This window comes from Elephas maximus, chromosome 24, assembly GCF_024166365.1.
Source record: "Elephas maximus indicus isolate mEleMax1 chromosome 24, mEleMax1 primary haplotype, whole genome shotgun sequence".
Lineage (NCBI taxonomy): Eukaryota > Metazoa > Chordata > Mammalia > Proboscidea > Elephantidae > Elephas > Elephas maximus.
This window is the reverse complement of record NC_064842.1, coordinates 14,794,083-14,814,408: the sequence shown is the minus strand read 5'-3', so window position 1 is coordinate 14,814,408 and position 20,326 is coordinate 14,794,083. Positions and strand designations below refer to the sequence as shown.

The 20,326-nt window shown below is 37.9% G+C and overlaps 1 protein-coding gene across 1 annotated transcript in view; it reads right to left on the bottom strand.

The window, feature by feature from the left end:
• DNAH14 (dynein axonemal heavy chain 14) overlaps positions 1-20,326 on the bottom strand; it is a 379,927-nt gene that overhangs the window by 167,644 nt on the left and 191,957 nt on the right. Inside the window, exons 39-41 of the mRNA XM_049867924.1 lie at positions 14,304-14,397; positions 12,712-12,920; positions 11,695-11,947 (exon numbers count right to left, since the gene is read on the bottom strand). Coding sequence (XP_049723881.1) covers positions 11,695-11,947; positions 12,712-12,920; positions 14,304-14,397 — 556 coding nt within the window. The remainder of the gene's footprint in view (positions 1-11,694; positions 11,948-12,711; positions 12,921-14,303; positions 14,398-20,326) is intronic.

Here is a 20,326-nt window from a genome sequence, read left to right as displayed (position 1 = left end):
TTTTTCTCCTTCAGTGCTCTGTATATGTCGTCCCATTCCCTTCTTGCCTGCATGGTTTCTGCTGAGTAGTCTGAACTTATTCTTATTGATTCTCCCTTGAAGGAAACCTTTCTTTTCTCCCTGGATGCTTTTATAATTTTCTGTTTATCTTTGGTTTTGGCGAGTTTGATGATAATATGTCTTGGTGTTTTTCTTTTTGTATCAATCTTAAATGGGGTTCGATGAGCATCTTGGATAGATATCCTTTCGTCTTTCATGATGTCAGGGAAGTTTTGTGTCAGGAGTTCTTCAGCTATTTTCTCTGTGTTTTCTGTCCCCCCTCCCTGTTCTGGGACTCCAATCACCCGCAGGTTATCCTTCTTGATAGAATCCCACATGATTCTTAGGGTTTCTTCATTTTTTTTAATTCTTTTATCTGATTTTTTTTCAGCTATGTTGGTGTTGATTCCCTGGTCCTCCAGATGTCCCAGTCTGCATTCTAATTGCTCGAGTCTGCTCCTCTGACTTCCTATTGCGTTGTCTAATTCTGTAATGTTATTGTTAATCTTTTGGATTTCTACATGCTGTCTCTCTATGGATTCTTGCAACTTATTAATTTTTCTAGTATGTTCTTGAATAATCTTTTTGAGTTCTTCAAGAGTTTTATCAGTGTGTTCCTTGGCTTTTTCTGCAGTTTGCCTTATTTCATTTGTGATGTCTTGAAGCATTCTGTAAATTAGTTTTTTATATTCTGTATCTGATAATTCCAGGATTGTATCTTCATTTGGGAAAGATTTTGATTCTTTTGTTTGGGGGGTTGGAGAAGCTGTCACGGTCTGCTTCTTTAAGTGGTTTGATATGGATTGTTGTCTCCGAGCCATCACTGGGAAACTAGTTTTTCCAGAAAATCCGCTAAAAAAAAAATGCAGTCAGATCCCTATCAGAGTTCTCCCTCTGGCTCAGGCTATTCGGATGTTAATGAAGCCGCCTGGGAAGGGTGGGGAAGGGAACAGAGAGATAGGAGAGTAGCACCTCAGGATATAGCCAGAGTTGCTTGTCTTGCTTGGAATGACTATTATATCTGAGATTCCTGCGGGGCGCATCGCCTACGTGTCCTGGCTGTGGGGAGATTGCCCCCGGGGGGTCTGGCCCGCTGGAGTCAAGGTCAGATCCTCCGCTTCCAGCCCCACGCCCAGCGTCAAGGCTCCCCTACTGGGACGGTGCACTCTCGACTCCAAAATCAGTCGCTGCCTCCCGGGGACTTCTCGTCCCTCCAGCCGCATTGCCGTGCCGCCTCCGCGAACCAGTTGGGCCGCCTCCCAGGGTTAGTTCAGGTGGGTGGAGCAGCTCCCCGTGCTTGTGCCGTGACCGAGTGTCCCGGCTGGGACGCTGTTCTCCCCGCTCCAATACCAGTCGCTGCCTCCCGGGGACTTCTCCTATCGGCTGCGTCCCATGTCGCCCGCGCGACCCAACTGGGCCCCCTCCCGGGGTTAGTTCAGGGGGGTGGAGCAGCTCTCCGTGTTTATGCCGTACCTGCGTCCAGTCCAAATCCCGGCGGGATGGTTCCCTGGTTGGGATGCTGCTCTCCCCGTTCCAAGACTAGTCACTGCCTCCCGGGGACTTCTCCTACCGGCTGCGTCCCACGCCGCCCGCGGAACCGGCTGGTCCCCCTCCTGGGGTTCGTTCAGGGGGGTGGAGCAGCTCTCTGTGCTTGTGCCGTACCTGACTGGTATGCTGGCTCCAGGCTCTGGAAACAATCGCTGCTTCCCCGTATTAGTTCGCTCTCCGTCTCTAAATCTGTGTTTGTTGTTCAGGGTTCGTAGATTGTTATGTATGTGATCGATTCACTTGTTTTTCCGTGTCTTTGTTGTAAGAGGGATCCGAGGTAGCGTCTGCCTAGTCCGCCATCTTGGCTCCGCCTCTGCTCCAAAACATTTTTATAACTATACCCATCTGTCTTAGCTCCTTAGTGCTGCTGTATCAAAAATAGCACAAGGGCATGGCTTTAAAGAACAGAAATCTATTTTCTCACAGTTCAGGAGGCTAGAAGTCCAAATTCAGTGTGTGGCTCTAGGGGCCGGTCCTTCCTTTTCTATTTCAGCTTCTAGTAGCCTGCAATCCTTAGAGTTCCAGGGTTTGTAGACTCATCTGCCCCCCTCAATACGACATAGAGTCTATCTTCACTCATGTGCTTTCTTCAGTGTCTAATCTGCTTTTCTTACACTCAGATCTCATTAACATAACCAGGAAAACCCTATTCCCAAGCAGGATTACATCCATAGGTAGTCCCTTGCTAATTAGTCAATTCTGACTCCTAGTGGCCCTATAGGACAGAGTAGAACTGCCCCATAGGGCTTCTCTTCCAAGGCTGTAAATCTTTACAAAAGCAGACTGCCACATCTTTCTCCTGCAGAGTGGCTGGTAGGTTCAAACCGCCAACCTTTTGGTTAGCAGTTCAGTGCTTAACCACTGTGTCGCCAGCACATCCACAGGTATAGGGATTAGGATTCCAACACATATTGGGGAGGGGTACAATTCAATACATGACACGGTCCTTACCTCCTTTCTGCTGATCTCAAAGAGATGTATTCCATATTCAAGGCTCTATCTCCCTACACTTTCTTGTAACGGATCTCTTCAAGACTCACCCAAAGCTATTTTCACTTCTCAGGCTTCTGTCTCGTTTATCTTGCACTTCTCCCTCTCTGTTCACAATTCTCATTCTGCATATTCTCCCCGGGTAATCTTAGTCACCTTCAGGCTAATGTCTGCCAAATTTTAATTCTTTGTCTAGAAACTCACCTGAGCTTCAAACTCATATATCCTGTTGGATAATTTGAACTGAATGTTCCACGAAATCAACATGCTAAAACTTAACTCACCATCTCTCAGAAACCAACTCTTCCTCCTAATTTTCTACTTCAATTGCTGACGTCTTCATCTAGCTAGTCACTCAAGTCAGAAACCAGAGATTCATTCTTGACTTTTATGTTCATATACAATATTTCGCTAAGCCATGCCAACATTGCCTTCCAGATATTTTTTTAATAAACTGCTTTTTCTTCTTCCTAAATACCACCCACTGTCCTAGTTCAGGACCTCATCATCATTAATCTCCTAAACTGTCTCCTCATTTCCAATGTATTCTCAAAATCATTTTCTATACAGCTACTCAGCAATGTATTTAAATAGCAGTTCTAACTTGACCACCTCCTCCTTTGCTTAAAATCCTTCAATGTCTCCCTTTCGACTACAGGATAAAACCCAACCCGGTCTCATCTCTCCCCACTTTCTGCCTTGCACTTTACCATCCAGAAATATTGAATAGCTTACTTTATTCTATCCGCTCACCCTTTTACCACACTGCACATGGAGATACCATATAATTTCTCCCTTCCATACCTATATCTAAGTCAATTTTTAGATGCCATTTCTCTCAAATAGCAGACCAACAGCTCCTGCTATATAGCTCCACCCTCTGCAGCACACATGCCCCGACAAAGCCATTTTTTGATTTTCCTGCCTGATTAGAATAACATCATCAAGGCAGTGGATCAATGTGATGTTCTGTAGATGTCCACACTGTCCACATCTCTTTGACCATATTTTGACACACGGCTGAAGAGTTAACACAGTTCTGGTACAAAGCTGTAAATGCATATTGTTGATTATTCCATGTGAATGTGAACTATTTGAAATCTTTTCTGACAGGAAGAGAAAAGAATGCGTTTTCCAAATCAATGTCCACATACCATGTTTCTGAGACCACATTAATCTCTTCTAGAACAGACACCACATCTGGCATGGCAGTTACAATTGCCATGGTTCAGTTGGTGGCAGGGTACTGTCATCCTTCGTGTTCCATCTTGTTTCTTCAGCCATCATACTAGTAAATTAAATGGAGATATGAAGGAGACACTACCCCTGCCTCCTTTAGGTCCTAAGGCTGCCACTAATTTCTACTATCTCCTGACCTTGGTATGTGGTATTGTTTTTTAATTACTATCTTGGTTGAAGTTGGGAGCACTTTCAGAGATTGGCACTTGTCCTTTCCCACCATGATAGCTTTTATCCCACAGGCCAAGGGCCCATTGTGGTACAACCACTAAGTATGTCAATCTCAGTGATGTATTCGGAGATCACAAAAATAGCCACCAGGTGGGCTCCCAGTAAACTCCCAATAAGCTGAACCTTGGTCAGGATTCCATATTCTGTTTATTACCTGGTCTCCATTTGAGTCCATTCTAATGTGGGGCACGATGATGCTTTAGGTTTCTGGATATCAGTATCACCTCAGAGTCTGTGTCGAACAGTCCTCACAATGTTTGAGTATTCCTCTTTCCCTAGTGTAAGTTACCCAAGTAAATGACTATAGATTGCTTTGGAGAAAGACCAGGGTAATGATTATATTTTGTACTTGCTGTGATATTGCCCGGGGGTCCTAGCCTCCTCTTCATTCAGTGGGTTCTGGGTCTGAAACCTGGCTCAGGTCTAGAAATGGGCAAGGGATCATGGCTTTACATTGAGGAAACTATCTTCAACCCCCTGGTCGTTCATCCTTGATTTCTTCTCATGATATAAGTTGATGGTACCTTGTTGGCTGCTCATGTATTTTGTCCTTAGGGATGTCATATTCTGTTAATCATCTCCATAACTCTTCAAGAATCACCTCTGCCCCCACCCCCTTGGTTGCATTCTGCTGGTTTCAGGGTTCAACTCTTTCCATGGCTACCAGAGAACCTAATTCAGTAATGGCCTTTCCTACGGTCAGCTCTACCCTACAGAGAGCCACATTTGAACTTTTTTTAGTATTGGTGGTGTTCCACTTATCAATGCATCCCTCAGAGGATTGAAATGAGTCTGAAGGTTCAAAATTTTGAATGATAATTGCTCATACGTCTCCATTCTAAGTGCTGGGGTTGCTCGTTTAGTATTCTCTGAAGCTTGGATACTCTGATTATTAAGTCCTGGACCTCATCTGTCATTGCCCTCCAGGTGCAGAAGGTTAAGAATCTCTTTGTACGCTACTTGGGAATATAAATATATATTTCAGTATATTCTTAATCTGTCTTTTACAAGTAATAGTATCTCTCTTTATTGCTTAAGGCAGTTTTCATCCTAAAATCAAAATTTGCTGACATTTAAATGGATAACTTACTTTTCTTTGGTTAACATTTACACTGAGTATCTTTTTTCTATCCCTGTATTTCAACCACTCTGTATCTTTTTAAATAACAGCTTTATTAGGATATAATTCACATATTACAACATTCACTTTTTTAAAGTATACGATTGTTTTTCAGTATATTCACAGTTATGTAAAATCACCACCATCAAAGTTTAGAATATCACCCAAGAAGAAAATTTGTATCTGTTAGCATTAGCTTTCTATTTTTCCCTTCCATCATCTCCTGGCAAGCACCAAAATACTTTGTTTTTAAAGATTTGGCTAATCCTGGAAATTTCATGTAAATTGAATCATTCAGTATGTGGCTTTTTACTGGCTTCTTTCAGTTTGCATAATGTTTTAAACGTTCATCCATGTAGTAATATGTCTCAGAACTTAATTTCTCTTTGTGTTTGGATAATATTCCATTATCTTATTGTGGATTATTTACCTGTGAAAATTCATTTCTTTCTTGCTGCTTTCAGGGTTCTCATCTCCTTGGTTTTTGGGAGCTTGATTACAATGTGTCTCAGTGAAGGTATCTTTGGGTTTATTGTATTTGGAGTTTGTTGAGCTTCTTAGATGTGTAGATTCACATCCTTTGTCAAATTTAGGAAACTTTCCTCCATTAATTTCTTCAAATATCCTTTCTGTCTCTTTCTATTTCTCTTCTCCTTCTGTGATTCCCATGATGCATATGTTGGTTTACTTCATGGTGTCCCACAATTCCATTAGGCTTTACTCAGATTTCTTGATACTTATTTATTTTTTGCTCTTCAGATTAAAAAATTTCAATTACCTTATCCTCAGTTCATTGATTCTTTCTTCTGCCAGTTCCAATGTGTGTTGTTGAATTTCTCCAGAGAATTTTCCATTTCAGTTATTCTATTTTTCACCTCCAGTAATTCTGTTTGTTTCCTTTTTATAGTGTCTATCACTTTATTGATATTCTCAATGTGTTCATGCATCACTTTTCTGATTTCCTTTAGTCTTCAATAGTGATAGTTTGTCTCTGTTTTGTTCATCTCAATGGGCCATTCTTTCTTATTTCTTTGTATGTCTTGGGATTTTTTTTTGTTGTTGTTGAAACAGGAGCATTCAAATATTATAATTTGCTAGCTCTGAGTCTTGGATTTTTCCCCTTTCCCAGGGTTTGGAAATATATATTTAATTTTGAAGGCTGTAGTAGTTAGTCTCCTCAGAAATCTCTATTTTTGCAATGAACGTCCATCCTCCTGGATGTATGTGGGTATCAAGGAGTCTGTTCCCCAGCCTGCGTCTACCTAGTGTTTCAAAAGTGACTTCCTTGTACTCCAGTAAAAAAAAAGGGGGTAGGGTGGAATGGGGTGGGAATAATGAGAAGAAAAAAGAAGGGAAAAAAAGAAGAAACAACATTAAAAAAACCTCTCTCTCTGAGACTTTGCAATGTGGATCTGTGCTTAGAGACCACTCTGAGGTGAAACCATAGGCTACACTAAGGTATTTGGTATGTGTACATTTTGCTGTGCTTGAGTCCTCGATGGCACTGGTTGTTTGCTGGGTGTGTGCATATGGATTTCTTAGTTTCCCCAGATACACAGTGCTTTTGAAAGGGTTAAATTCTGCAAGAAACCCTCACATCAGCATTTTTTCAGCCCTTAGAAGCCTACTAAATTCTTCAATCACGCTAATTAGTCACAGATGGTTAAGAGCTTTGACAGCTGGCATGTGTTGTTCATTGCTTCCTCCCATCCTATGGGATCTTGGGGAAGCTGGCTAAGCTGGGAGGATCAGCCCTCTTCAATCCTTCAGGTAACTCCTAGATGGACTACAACAAGCATAAAAAAAAGTTGGCCAGTTAACGCAAAGTCTGCTCTGCACACTGCAGAATCAAAGAATGCCCCCCTCTCTGTGAGCGCAGTTCATGGTCCACCATTGCCACAGCTGCCACTATCACAGCCACTGCTGTTGCAGAAGTGGGGAGGGGGAAGGTTACCAGTGGTAGAAACATTTTCCTACCATTTAAAAGTAGCCTTTTTCTTGATTTAGAGTCTGTCCAGTTGCTGCAACTCTCTGATTACTTTTTTAGAGACCTTAAAGAGCTGAGTTTTTGTTGTTTTCCTCGGTGATACCACAGGGATAAGGAAGTATAGAACTGCTTATGTGCCATCTTTCCAGAAGCTGGATATATCACATTTTATTTGTTCATTCATCAGTGATGGGCATTTGAAATACTTCCATTTTTTGGCTATTATGAATAATGCTGCTACATATATTTGCATGCAAGTTTTTATGTGCACATATGTTTTCATTTTATTTGGGTATATACCTGGAGTGGAATTGCTGGGTCACGTGGTAATGTTATGTTTAACATTTGGAGGATCTGTCAAAGTGTTTACCAAAGTGGCATTTTGTATCTTTTTGCTTTTAGGGCAATGCATGTAGGGAGAGGAAAAAAACCCCACTAGATCTGTGTTTAAAAATCCAGTCAAAGAATCTCTATCTTTTAAATGAAGAGCTTAATTCATTTATATTTATTGTAATTATTGTTACATTGGAGCCCTGGTGGAGCAGTGGTTAAGCATTGAGCCTGCTAACCAAAACACTGGCAATTCAAATCCACCAACTGATCCTTGGAAACCCTATGGGACAGTTCTACTCTGTCCTATAGGGTAGCTATGAGTCTGAATCAACTCAACAGCAATGGTTTTTTTTTTTTTATTGCTACACTGGATTGATTTTATTTATTTTTTTTGCTGTTGTTTAAATTTCTTTTTTGTTCTTTCCTACTTTCAATTGTAAAGATCAAATATTTCCCTATATATTTGAAAGCTAAGCATTCTATTATTATTCCAAGGCTTAACCCTAACATATTAAGAGCCCTACTTATGTTTATTTTTCCCTATCACTTTTAATCTTCACTGCTATTTCCTTCCTGGTAAAATGCAAATAACACTATTCTCTCGTCTCTCCTTGAACAACAACCTCCCTTCCTATCCACTTCATGTTGAAATTGTCTAGAATTTTATTTCTGGATTGCTATGTATATACTTCTGAGAGGTGTTTTTGATTACTTCAATAGTATTAAGTTTTTATAAATTTTCAAATCATACTTAACTTCCGTACTTCATAATTTTCTTTGATGTATTCCTTATAATAGAAAAGTGTTTCAAGGAGGGTCTTTGTGTGTCAAATTTTCTTAGGCTTTGTATATCTGAGACTATTTTTAATTTACCTCCTACCTATAAATGGCATATAAGCCAAATATAAAACACTTTGAAGATGCTACTTCATTTTCTTATTGAACCCAGCATTGTTATGGAGAAAATTGTTAATCTACTCATATTATTCTGTAGGCTTTCTCTCTCTCTCTCTTAGAACCTTCCTTTTGTCTTCAATATTCTTAAATCTCAATAATTTTTCCTTTGTTGAGAAATCCCATACCTGAGGCTCAGGTTACTGAACCTGCCGTAGAATGAAGCTGGAACAAGAGAACCTGGAAATATCCCCTGTCCCCAGTATGAGCCTTACATCAAGTAACAGACCACAGCAAACTATTGCTGGGGAAGGCACAAGTACACAAAGAGATACTCTCTGTGGAGCAGGTATGCAAGGTCTACAAAAAACTGAAGTGGAGCAGGAATAGGGAGAATGATATTCTGGGGCTCTAGGCCTCGAAACAAACACAAGGTAGCAGCAGTCCACCGGAGGAATTTGAAGTGTGTGTTGCACTAAAGGTAACTACAGTAAAAAGAAATTCTGAACCCAGCTCAATATCGACTAAACTCTCCCCCACACCCCCACATCCCAACAGTCTGGCAGATGAGGCATGCCTATTTATAGGTATAAATATGATATACCTCAGTCTCTACTATTGTTTTACACAATATCTGGCATTGAATTAAAAAATATGAGACACATAAATAAGCACTTAATAAGAAAAAAGTCCCATTTCCAAGAGATAAAGCAGTTAGTAGAATATACCCAGAGATGGTCCAGATGTTAGAATTGTATAGGGAATTTAAAATAACTATGATTAAACTGGAGCCTTGGTTAAAAGTCTCAGCTGCTAATCAAAAGGTTGATGGTTCTAACCCACCAGCAGCTCTGTGGGAGAAAGATGTGGCAGTCTGTTTCCGTAAAGATTTACAACCTTGGAAACCCTATGGGGCAGTTCTACTCCGTCCTGCAGGGTCACCATGGGTTGGAATTGACTCGACAGCAGTGGATTTGGTGATTAAACTAGTAAAGGATTTAATATAAAAGGCAGAAAACATTCATAAACTAATAGGGAATTTCAGCAGAGAGAAAAATTATTTTTGTAAAAAAGAGTCAAATGGAAATGCAAGAAATAAAAAACACAGTATCAGAGATGAGAATTCTTTCAATGGGTTTACAGAAGACGGTGTAGCAGAAGAAACCATCAGTGAATTGGAAGATAAGTCAATAGAAATTATCCAAATGTCAACACAAAGAGAAAAATAATGAGAACAATAACAAATATAACACCCAAGAGCTGTGGGACAACATACCAATATACCATTTCTAGGTGTGGGTTTTTACTTTTCTACCTTGTTTAATATTCCAGGGTTCTTTTCAATCTGAGAGCTTATTTTTTTCTAATTTTATTAAATCCTTGGTAATTCTTTCTTGAAGTATGTCCTCCTTTCATTTATTAATTACTTTCTGGAATTTATGTTATATGGATGCTAATACTTAAACTTTTATCTTATGCATCTGTCAACTCTGTGTTGGTACATGTATGTATATATACACACTTATATATATTTAAGTATACATAGTATTTAATCTCATTATCCCATACTGATGCATTCTGGGAGAGTTCTCTGACTGGCTTCTGAATTATTCAGCTAACCATTCTGGCATTCAACTCATTTATCATGTCCTTTATTTTAACTATTAATTTTTTTACGTTTAACCTTCAGTTGATTCTTTTTTAACTTCCTCTTCTTGCTTTCTTTCCAGTATTCTCTTTTCTCTTTAAGAATATTTAATATTTTTATTTTGAGTTATATTTTGTCTGCTCTAATAATTCTACTTTATCTGGTATAAATTGTTCAGTTTGTTCCCTTTTCCTTTACAGTGGTTGAATTTCTCAGAACTCATGTTATTTTTCTGTTGCTAATAGCTGCCTCAGAGCCCTGGTGGTGCAGTGGTTGAGCGTTCGGCTGTTGACCAAAAGGTTGGCAGTTTGAACCCACCAGCTGCTCCTTGGAAACCCTATAGGGCAATTCCACTCTGTCCGATAGGGTCACTATGATTCAGAACCTAATTGACAGCAATTTTTTTTTTTTTTTTAATAACTGCCTCAGCCTATGATATATACCTGAGATAAGGAACTAAATCTCAGGCCCTGACTTGCACTTCTGATGAATTTAAAAATGTGTTTCTGGGGAGGGAGCGGACACTCTTCAAGGCACAGAACTTGTATGTTAACAATCTGTAAACTAGCTCTTATTTAAGGACACTCTATTTCTCTGTTCAGTCGCTTAGGCTGTAAGATTCGAAGGGGGCTGGCAATAGGAGGAAATATGTTTTTACCTGCTTCCTACCCCAGTCAGGCTTTACTGTCAACATGATATTTTGCTACTGCTCTGATGTGTTACTGCTCCATGCTGTGGTGCACTCATTGGGAATTCGATTCCAACTCATAGCGACCCTATAGGACAGAGTAGAACTGCCCCATAGAGTTTCCAAGGAGTGCCTGGTGGATTCGAACTGCTGACCCTTTGGTTAGCAGCCATAGCACTTAACCACTACACCACCAGGGTTTCCTTATTGGCAATAGGAAGGACAATAGCCTATTTGGAGCTATGAGGTGAAGGAGAAAGGGCAAACTTAAATACTTTTCCCCACCTTATCTCTCATTCATGGCACCCAGCTCTCTTCTACTCAGGACTACTGACCTCCCCCCGCCCCCCCCCCGGCCAAGCATTCTATGTCACCCCAGGTATTTGTCACAATTTTCGTGTCAGTTTTGGGTTTTGGAGAGAGAGTTGGAAGCCTGTGCTTATTTCTCTTCTTATCAGGAACAAATAAAGCCAGTATTTGAATGTAGGCATTTTGACTCTAGAGCCCATGACTTTAGCCATAATGTTATACTGTTTTCTGAATTTGCTGCTGCTGTCTTCTTACATATGTTTCAGTACTGTCCATGTTTATACCTTTGCATAATTCCAGGCTCAACCTAGGATTTTGGACAGTTTCTTCCACTATTTCTAAGAATCTTTTAAAAATGGCAAAAGCATTCTTACCTAATAGAGACCCTAAAAGGATTCTCTACACTCATTTTTTTTTTTTTGTGACCCATCAACATTTATGTACAATACTAATTTACATTTATTGATATCTTTTCTATAAATGTTTTTTAGTTTGTTTCATATGCATGTCTGCTGTGGGTCCAAATATCCTGAATTTTTCTTGGAAGTAAGAAAGTGGCCTTCCTTTCTTTATTTTCTTTTATAAAAATCAAATAGAAGGTGATAAATAATCAGCATTTACCAGCTAAGATACAATATCATTAACGTGATTTAAGGGGAAAAACTCACTTTGTCCAAAGCCTCCATTTTTGCTCATGAATTCAAAGAAAGCATCGAGAATTCTACAGAGAGTTGTGATGATTGTTATGTCCTGTACAGGAAATGGCTGAAATTTCTGATACTTCTTCAGAAATTGTAGTCCATCTGTAACACTTTTTTTAATCATGAATTCAAGACAATCCACTCCTGTTTGACTCATAATTTTAGAAGTTTTCAAAAGCCATGATTTAACGTAAGGCTTCCATCCCAGATTAACAGGATCCTAATAAAAAGCACAAGATAATTTTAAGCAAATAAATAAAAATATAGCGCCCTCCTATTTTCTTACTTATGTTTTACTTACTAAATTCCTGTGATACTTAATAATACTTAAAAATATGGCTTCGAATCATCATGCATTAAAAGGAGAATGATTAAAAACAGAGCAAAGAATTACTTTTCACTGGAATGACTGATGGTTTGTAACTGTGGCTTTACAAGAAAATAAGCAACTGGGGGATTCTGTATACGGACGTGGGATTCTGTACAGGGATGTGGTGAGGGGAACTGCTAGCCCAGAGGGTCAGCCGTAGAGTTAGCTTTATTTATCAAGTTCAGTTGAACAGACTACAGCAGTAGAGCATAGGGCTAATCATGGCTGATAATTATATGTATAGAAAACACTTATTTTTTTGGATCTATGACCTCTTTACCACTGTCTTAGTAATGTTTCTCACAAGTCCTGAGTGGTGAAAAAAAAATTCACACCAGCAGCCTAGTATGTCTGTTGAAAGCATTGCTTATTCACAGCTCTGGAAAATACTGACCACTCCAATTACTAAGAGTAGTATTAAAAACAGTAGTAATTACACTTATATTCATTTCAGGGTTATGAGGCTTTGGGGGACACACAGATTCTGAACTATTGGTTTCACTGTCCTGGACCAGAAGTAAAAATAAAATACACATAAAAAATGCTGTAGATAATGCCTTATTATCCTAAACAGCACATCTTATTTGTTATGAAATTTGATTTTGGAAACTTACCATATAGACCATTGCACATCGGCTGACGGTGGCAGGACTGGCCTGAGAGAGGGTGTCCACTTCAAAAATCACTCTTATTTTATTAGTTAAAGCTATTCTCTCACTGTTCGCTAGGCACAATGTTCTAGTGTCATCTAGCATGGAGTTTAGATTTTCCACCCACAAAGTATCCACTGGACCATCTAAAATAATCCACTGCCAATCAAAGCCTGGACAGAAAAATATTTTTAATGTAGCTGAGAATAATTTCACTAGAATCTTGCACATATTCTATTTTATTTAGAAAACACTTTCTAACTAAGATAAAAAATGACCTCTTAGAAAACATGAGTGAATGTGTTAATATGTATTCTCCAATATTAAATATGAATAAATGTTCAAACCATATACTTAATAACTCTTTAAGCGATGTTTAGATATTCTTAGATTGCTGAATTATACATGATATATATATTTAAAATTTGGATAGAAAAAGATCCATGATATTCTCTTCTCCTTAATAGTATGGTTTGTGCATTTTCTCCTTCTACCCAGGAATATTTTTTGGAGATGCTGCGCCAGGAAACAGCAAAGAGAAATAGATTCCCTTTTGAGGAAAGAATTGAATATCTAGCATTTAGAGTCTCATACTGGGAACCCATTTACTCCTCTTTCCACATTCTATGCCCACCATCCTGCTCCATGATTTTAGAAAATCTACTGAGCCAGCATGGGGGAGATGTGAATGGGTCACTATGTAGACAGAGAATAGTTAACCACCTGGAAGACACTGAAGGATCTCAGAAGAACAGGAGAGTAGAGCTAGGATCCATACAGCCACCACTCCTGCTACGATGGGACTCTGAATGGATTGTATTAAAGCTCCATGAAGAAAACTCAGTATGCCCAATTACCATCTCTCCCAATCGGATGTGAAAAAAGTGACACACAAAAATTCAGGAATTCTAAGAAAGAAGCAGCCACAAGAATCTCATTTCAATGTCTGGGTTACAAATGTACTGTTGGTGAATGTGCTGATATGAGGTTCAGCCTAGAGTGGTGAAAGCAATGGTTGGTGATCCTCCAGCAAGCCGTCCGCTCCTTTGGAGCAGGCACCGTCTCATATACGCCCTCTGTCCCCTGGCACATACCAAAGTGACTGGTATATAATAGGTATACAATTCATTTTAGATGAATCTGCTTGGGTCGATTTGATGATTTGGCCTGAGAATGTACAGACTGGAGTCCCACTTCAGAGGCAATCCTACTGTATGTTGGCATTGCTGCTTCTCAAACCATTATTTATTTCTATCATTGATATTTAACTGGTTCTTATGAGATATTAATGGTCATTTATAAATTCATAAATTATATAACACTTACAAATTATATTACATAATTATATACATATGTAGAAAAAAAATTTTTTTTATAGCATAATATTTGGTAATACTATAGAGATTTTAAATAAACACATGAGGGAAAGAATGGTACAAGAACAAAATATCACTAATAAAAATGTATTTTAACAATTGGAGTAAAGCTCATATTTGTTCAAAGTTTTTCTTCTACATTAATTAATCATATTTATTGACTTTAATAATAACACTTACCCTGATTTTCTGGAGTTTTAACATCTTTTTCCACATCCTTCTCAAAAATATTACCATCAATATCTGCTGCATCAGAGCCATCAAGTTGGAAAACCTAAAATGTGCAATCAATAATTTTTTAACTTTTATTTGATGACACATCCCAACTCAAATTCACTATCAATATGCCTTCTTGAGTGGCAGAAATATGAAAGACAGAAGGTTTTGTGGCTGAAAAGGCTAACACATAACCGGCATAGTATAATGTAACTGACTTGTGGCTCCAGGACATTTCCTTTTAGAAAATTATTTTATTTTAGTTTCTTTTTTTCACTGCAGAGAGAGTATATGCCTTTTGTATAATGTTCAAATAATACGGAAAAGCACAAAAAGTAAGCAGAAGCTCTCTGAATTTCCACCACCTATAGACAACCTCTTTGGGAAGGTAAGTCCCAGGCTTTTTCCAATTTTTATTCGTATTCTAAAACTCTGCAGTTGTCATCCTTGGACATAAGTCATTACGCTCTAGTGAATTTCCTTCTATAAACAGATTTATTTTTGGAAATGGGATTATGGGTCAAAAGTTGCATGTACTTAAATTTTTAAATGAATTCTACTGGATTTCTTTGCAAAAGGTTGTGGCAATAACACCTCCATAAACAAAGTGTAAGAATGTTTGTTTCTCTACATCCTTGCTAACACTAAATGTATTAGCTATCAAGTTTTGAAAATTTGATGAGAAAAAATGGTGCCTATTATTGTTATCACTTTTACTTCTTTGACTAAAAGTTGAACATATTTTCATACGTATATTGGCAATTTGTATTTATCATTCTACCAATTTCCCTGCTGCCCTAACTCATTTCCTTATTTAGTTGTCTGACTGTTTCATAATCATTTTTGAAGCCCATTTTATATTGGGGTAGTAACTAATTTTCCTATATGTCATAAATATTTTCTTCTAGACTACTGTTTGTTTTTAACTTTGTGGTAATTATTGCATAAATATGTTCTTATTTATAGGAAAATTCTATTATCTTTTGTTTTATGATTTTCGGGTTTGCAGTCTTCTTCACTCTGAAAATATGCCTCTAAATATTATTGTATATTTGTTTTATCTGTCCCTAAATATTATTGTATTTTTATAGTTTTATTTTTACACTTAGATTTTTAATTCATTTGGAATTTTATTTCTGTGTAGGTAAGCATTTTTCTGTTTTCACATAGGAGAACAGCAATTACACAGTGAATTAAATAATGATGTCCCCACTGATTATAAATATTACCTCAGTTGTGTATTGAATTCATATATACATGTTTGAATACATACACACACGCACACACACACATACACACACGTACACACACGTACACACACGTACACACACACGTACACACACGTACACACAGAGGAGGAGAGAGAGAAACGAGAGAGATTGGAATGATTTAGTCTTGAAGATTTGATAGAACTCGACTCTGAAATCATTTGTGTTTGTACAGATTTTTTAACTAATACAATGTTCTTTATAACTATATGTTGAAGTACATGCAGTTTTGCCTATCTGATATCCGTTCACTCCTTATTTCTTGATAAAATCTCAACTTTGTTTTTGGCAATGTGATGGATCATGATTGATGTAAACAATCATGGCAGTCCTGTTTGCCATTTTCCCATAATTTATTTCTGCTCAAAGTGGTCAAAATACTTTATCTGGCTAAAACGATCAAAGTGAAAAAGGTGCTGAGGAGTTTCTAGAAAAGCTTTTACTCTCCTTATTAAAGGGGAACATTGTTGCTGGCACTCTCTTTCCTTCCTTCTACAACCATGAAATAAAACATATATCAGGTTAAGGACAGCAGTGCAGAAATTCAGGTCCCTGATAAGTCTATTCATGTTTTCTCTTCCCCTGAGTCAGTCTGATAAATACATTTTTCTAGGAAACTGCTCATTTAAGGTTTTTAATTTATCGGCACAAAGTTGTCCATAGTATTCTTTCATTATGTTGAAACTGCTCTATTGTTATGGCCACTTTTTGAATTTTTACATTTATTTTTTACCTTCTTATTTCTTTCTTGAGCAATCTTGCCAGAGATTTGACTATTTCACCAGTCTTTTCAAATAGCTAGCTTTTGCTTTTGTTGATTCTCTCTACTGTAGCTATTATTATCTTCCATCTGTTTTCTGTATATATTTACTATTGTTTTTTCTCTTTTCTTGAGTTGGATGCTAAGCTTACTAAATATCAATCATTGATTATGACATGAGTATTTAAAATGATATGCTTACTTCTGAATTCCACTTTAGTGCTATTTTTTATATATAATATTTTCATAATGGGTCAGTCCTAAGTATTTTCACATTTTCAAATGATTGATTCTTTGACCCACAAGTTATTGAGTTTAAAATTTTCAAATATATATCTTTTCTTTGCCTTTCTAGAAGACTATGGTCTTGATGCCAATTCTTTGAAATATGTTAAGTCTTGTTTAATTCTGTACTATATAGTCAATTTTTATAATTATCCATGCTTACTCGAAAAGAATGCATATTATCCAGATGATGGGTGTAAGGGTCTATTTATATCTCCTTCAGATTAACCTTATGTCATTCAATTTTCCTACTTTCTTACTATTTTGATTAGCTTGTTTTATCGATTGCAATAAAATTTCTCACTATAATTGCTGATTTTTCAATTTCTCTATGGAATTCTATCAATTTTTAGATTATGTCATAAGTATGTATTAGTTTAGAATTGCCATCTTTTTATACAATAACACACTGGTTTACTCTAATTTTATAACAACTGTTTTTATAGGTCTCATCATCTTCCAGTTTTTCTTCTTCTTCAGGAGTGTCATGGACCTTGGCTCTTCCATATAAATTTTAGAGTCAGCTTGTCAGCGTCTGAAAAAAAATTCTCGGTTTGCAATTTCAAAACTTACTACAAAGATACAATAATTAAAACGGTGTAGTATTGTTGTTGTCATTAAGTGCCACTGAGTTGGTTTTGACTCATAGTGACACTATTACAGAACGAAACACTGCCTGGTCCTGTGCCATCCTAACAATTGTTCCTATGTTTGGGCCTTCTTTTTTTTGGATCCATATCTTTGAGGGTCTTTCACTTTTTTGCTGACACTCTATCAAGCTTGATAACCTTCTCCTGATTCCTTCTGATAACTGGTCCTTCCTGATAACATGTCCAAAGTATGTGAGATGAAGTCTTGCCATCCTCGCTTCTAAGGAATATTCTGGCTGTACTTCTTCCGAGACAGATTTGTTTTTCTTTTGGCAGTCCATGGTATATTCAATATTCTTCGCCAACATCAAAATTCAAACGTATCAATTCTCCTTCAGTTTTCCTTATTCATTGTCCAGGTTTCACATGCACACGAGATGACTGAAAATACCACTGCTTGGGTTAGGCGCACCTTAATCCTGAAGGTGACATCTTTACTTTTAAACACTTTGTTGTCGTTAGGTGCTGTTGAATTGGTTCTGACCTATAGTGACCCTATGTACGACAGAACTCTATGTACAACAGATGTCTTTTGCAGCAGATTTTCCCAAAGCAATACGTTGTTTGATTTCTTGAACACTGCTTCCTTGGGAGCTAATTGTGGATCCAAGTAAAATGAAATCCTTGACAACTTCAAAATTATCTCTGTTTATCATGATGCTGCTTACTGGTCCAGTAGTGAGGATTTTTGTTTTCTTTATGTTAAGGTGTAATGCACACTGAAGGCTGTAGTTTTTGATCTTCATCAGTAAGTGCATCAAGTCTTCTTCACTTTCAGCAAGCAGGGTTGTGTCATCTGCATAACGCAAGTTGTAAATGAGTTTTCCTCCAATCCTGATGCTCTGTTCTTCTTCATATAGTCCAGGTTCTCGCATATTTGCTCAGCATACAGATTGAATAGGTATGGTGAAAGGATATAACCCTGCTGCACACCGCTTCTGATTTTAAGTCACGCGGTATCCCCTTGTTCAGTTGGATGACTGCCTCTTGGTCTATGTACAGGTTTTCCATAAACACAATTTTCTGGAATCCCCATTCTTTGAAATGTTATCCATGATTTGTTATGATCCACACAGTTGAATGCCTTTGTATAGTCAATAAAACATAGGTAAATATTTCTCTGGTATTCTCTGCTTTCAGTCAAAGTCCACCTGACCTCAGCAATGATATCCCTCATTCCACATCCTCTTCTAAATCTGGCTTGCATTTCTGGTAGTTCCCTGTCAATGTACTGCTGGAATCATTTTTTAATATCTTCAGCAAAATTGATAGTTTGATAATTTCTGCATGCTATTTTTTTGTTGTTGTTGGATTACTTTTCTTTGGAATGGGCACAAATATGGATCTCTTCCAGTCAGTTGGCCCAGCAGCTGTCTTCTAAATTTCTTGGCATAGATGAGTCAGTGCTTCCAGCGTTGCATCCATTTGTTGAAATGTCTCAATTGGTATTCCGTCAATTCCTGAAGACCTGTTTTTTGCCAAAGCCTTTAGTGGATTTTAGACTCCTTCCCTCAGTACCATCGGTTCTTGATCATATGCTACCTCCTGAAATGGTTGAATGTCAACCAATTCTTTTTGTATTTGACTCTGTGTATTCCTTCCATATTCTTTTGATGCTTCCCGCGTCCTTCAATATTTTGCCCACAGAGTCCTTCAATATTGAAACTCAAGGCTTGAACTTCTTCTACAGTTCTTTCAGGTTGAGAAATGCTGAGCATGTTTGTCCCTTTTGGTTTGTTCTAGCTCCAAGTTTTTGCACGTTTCATTAAACTTTGTTTTCTTGAGCCACCCTTTGAAATCTTCTGTTCAGCTCTTTTACTTTATTTCTTCCTTTCACTTTAGCTACTTAGTCATATAGTGCTGCTATAACAGAAATATCACAAGCAAATGGATTTAACAAAGAGAAATTTACTTCCTCACAGTAAAGTAGGCTAAAAGTCCAAATTCAGGGTGTCAGCTCTAGGTTAAGGCTTTTTCTGTCTGTTGGCTCTGGAGGAAGGTCCTTGTCCTTGATCAAGGAGCTTCTCAGGTGCAGGGACCCTGGGCCCAAAGGATGCACTCTGCTCCCGGTGCTGCTTTCTTGGTGGTATGAGGTCCCCACTCTCCACTTTCTTCCTTTTCCTTTTATCTCTTGAGAGATAAAAGGTGGTACAGGCCATACCCCAGGGAAACTCTCTTTACATTGGGTCAGGTAGGTGACCTGAGTAAGAGTGGTGTTACAATCCCACCCTAATCCTTTTAATATAAAATTACAATCACAAAATGGAGGACAACCACTGAACACTGGGAATCATGGCCTAATCAAGTTGATACACATGTTTTGGGAGGGACATAATTCAATCCATGACACTGCAATCCATGGACTAGTTCTGCTGTACCTTATAGGGTTACTATGAGTTGGAACAGACTTGATGGCAACAGCTTTGTTTTGGGTTTGTATGTGATGATTCACTTCTCTCTTGCTGCTTTCAAGTTTTTTTTTTTTTAATCTTTGATTTTCAGAAATTTGATTATACTGTGTCCCAATGAGGATCTCTTTGGGTTTCCTACTTGGAGTTCATTCGGATTCTTGGACATGTAGATTCAAGTCTTTCATCAAATTTGTGGCATTTTATGACATTATTTGTTCAAGTATTCTTTCTGTCCCTTTCTCTGTTTTGTCTCTTTCTGAAACTCCTGTAATGCATGTGTTGGTCCAATTGCTGGTATACCACAAATCCCTTAGGCTTTGTATTCTTTTTGCTTCTCAGACTGGAAAAGTTCAGTTGTTCTGTCTTTGAGTTTGTTGACTCTTTCTTCTGCCGGCTCAAATCTGCTGTTGAACCCTTTCAGTGAATTTTTAATTTCAGTTATACCTTTCAGCTTGGTATTTCTGTTTGGTTTTTTGTTTTAATTTATATCTCTATTGATATTCACATTTTGTTCATGCATTGTTCTCCTGATTTCCTTTAGTTCTTTGCCCATTTTTTTCCTTTACCTCTTTGAACACATAAATACCACTGTTCTAAACTCTTTGTCTAGGAA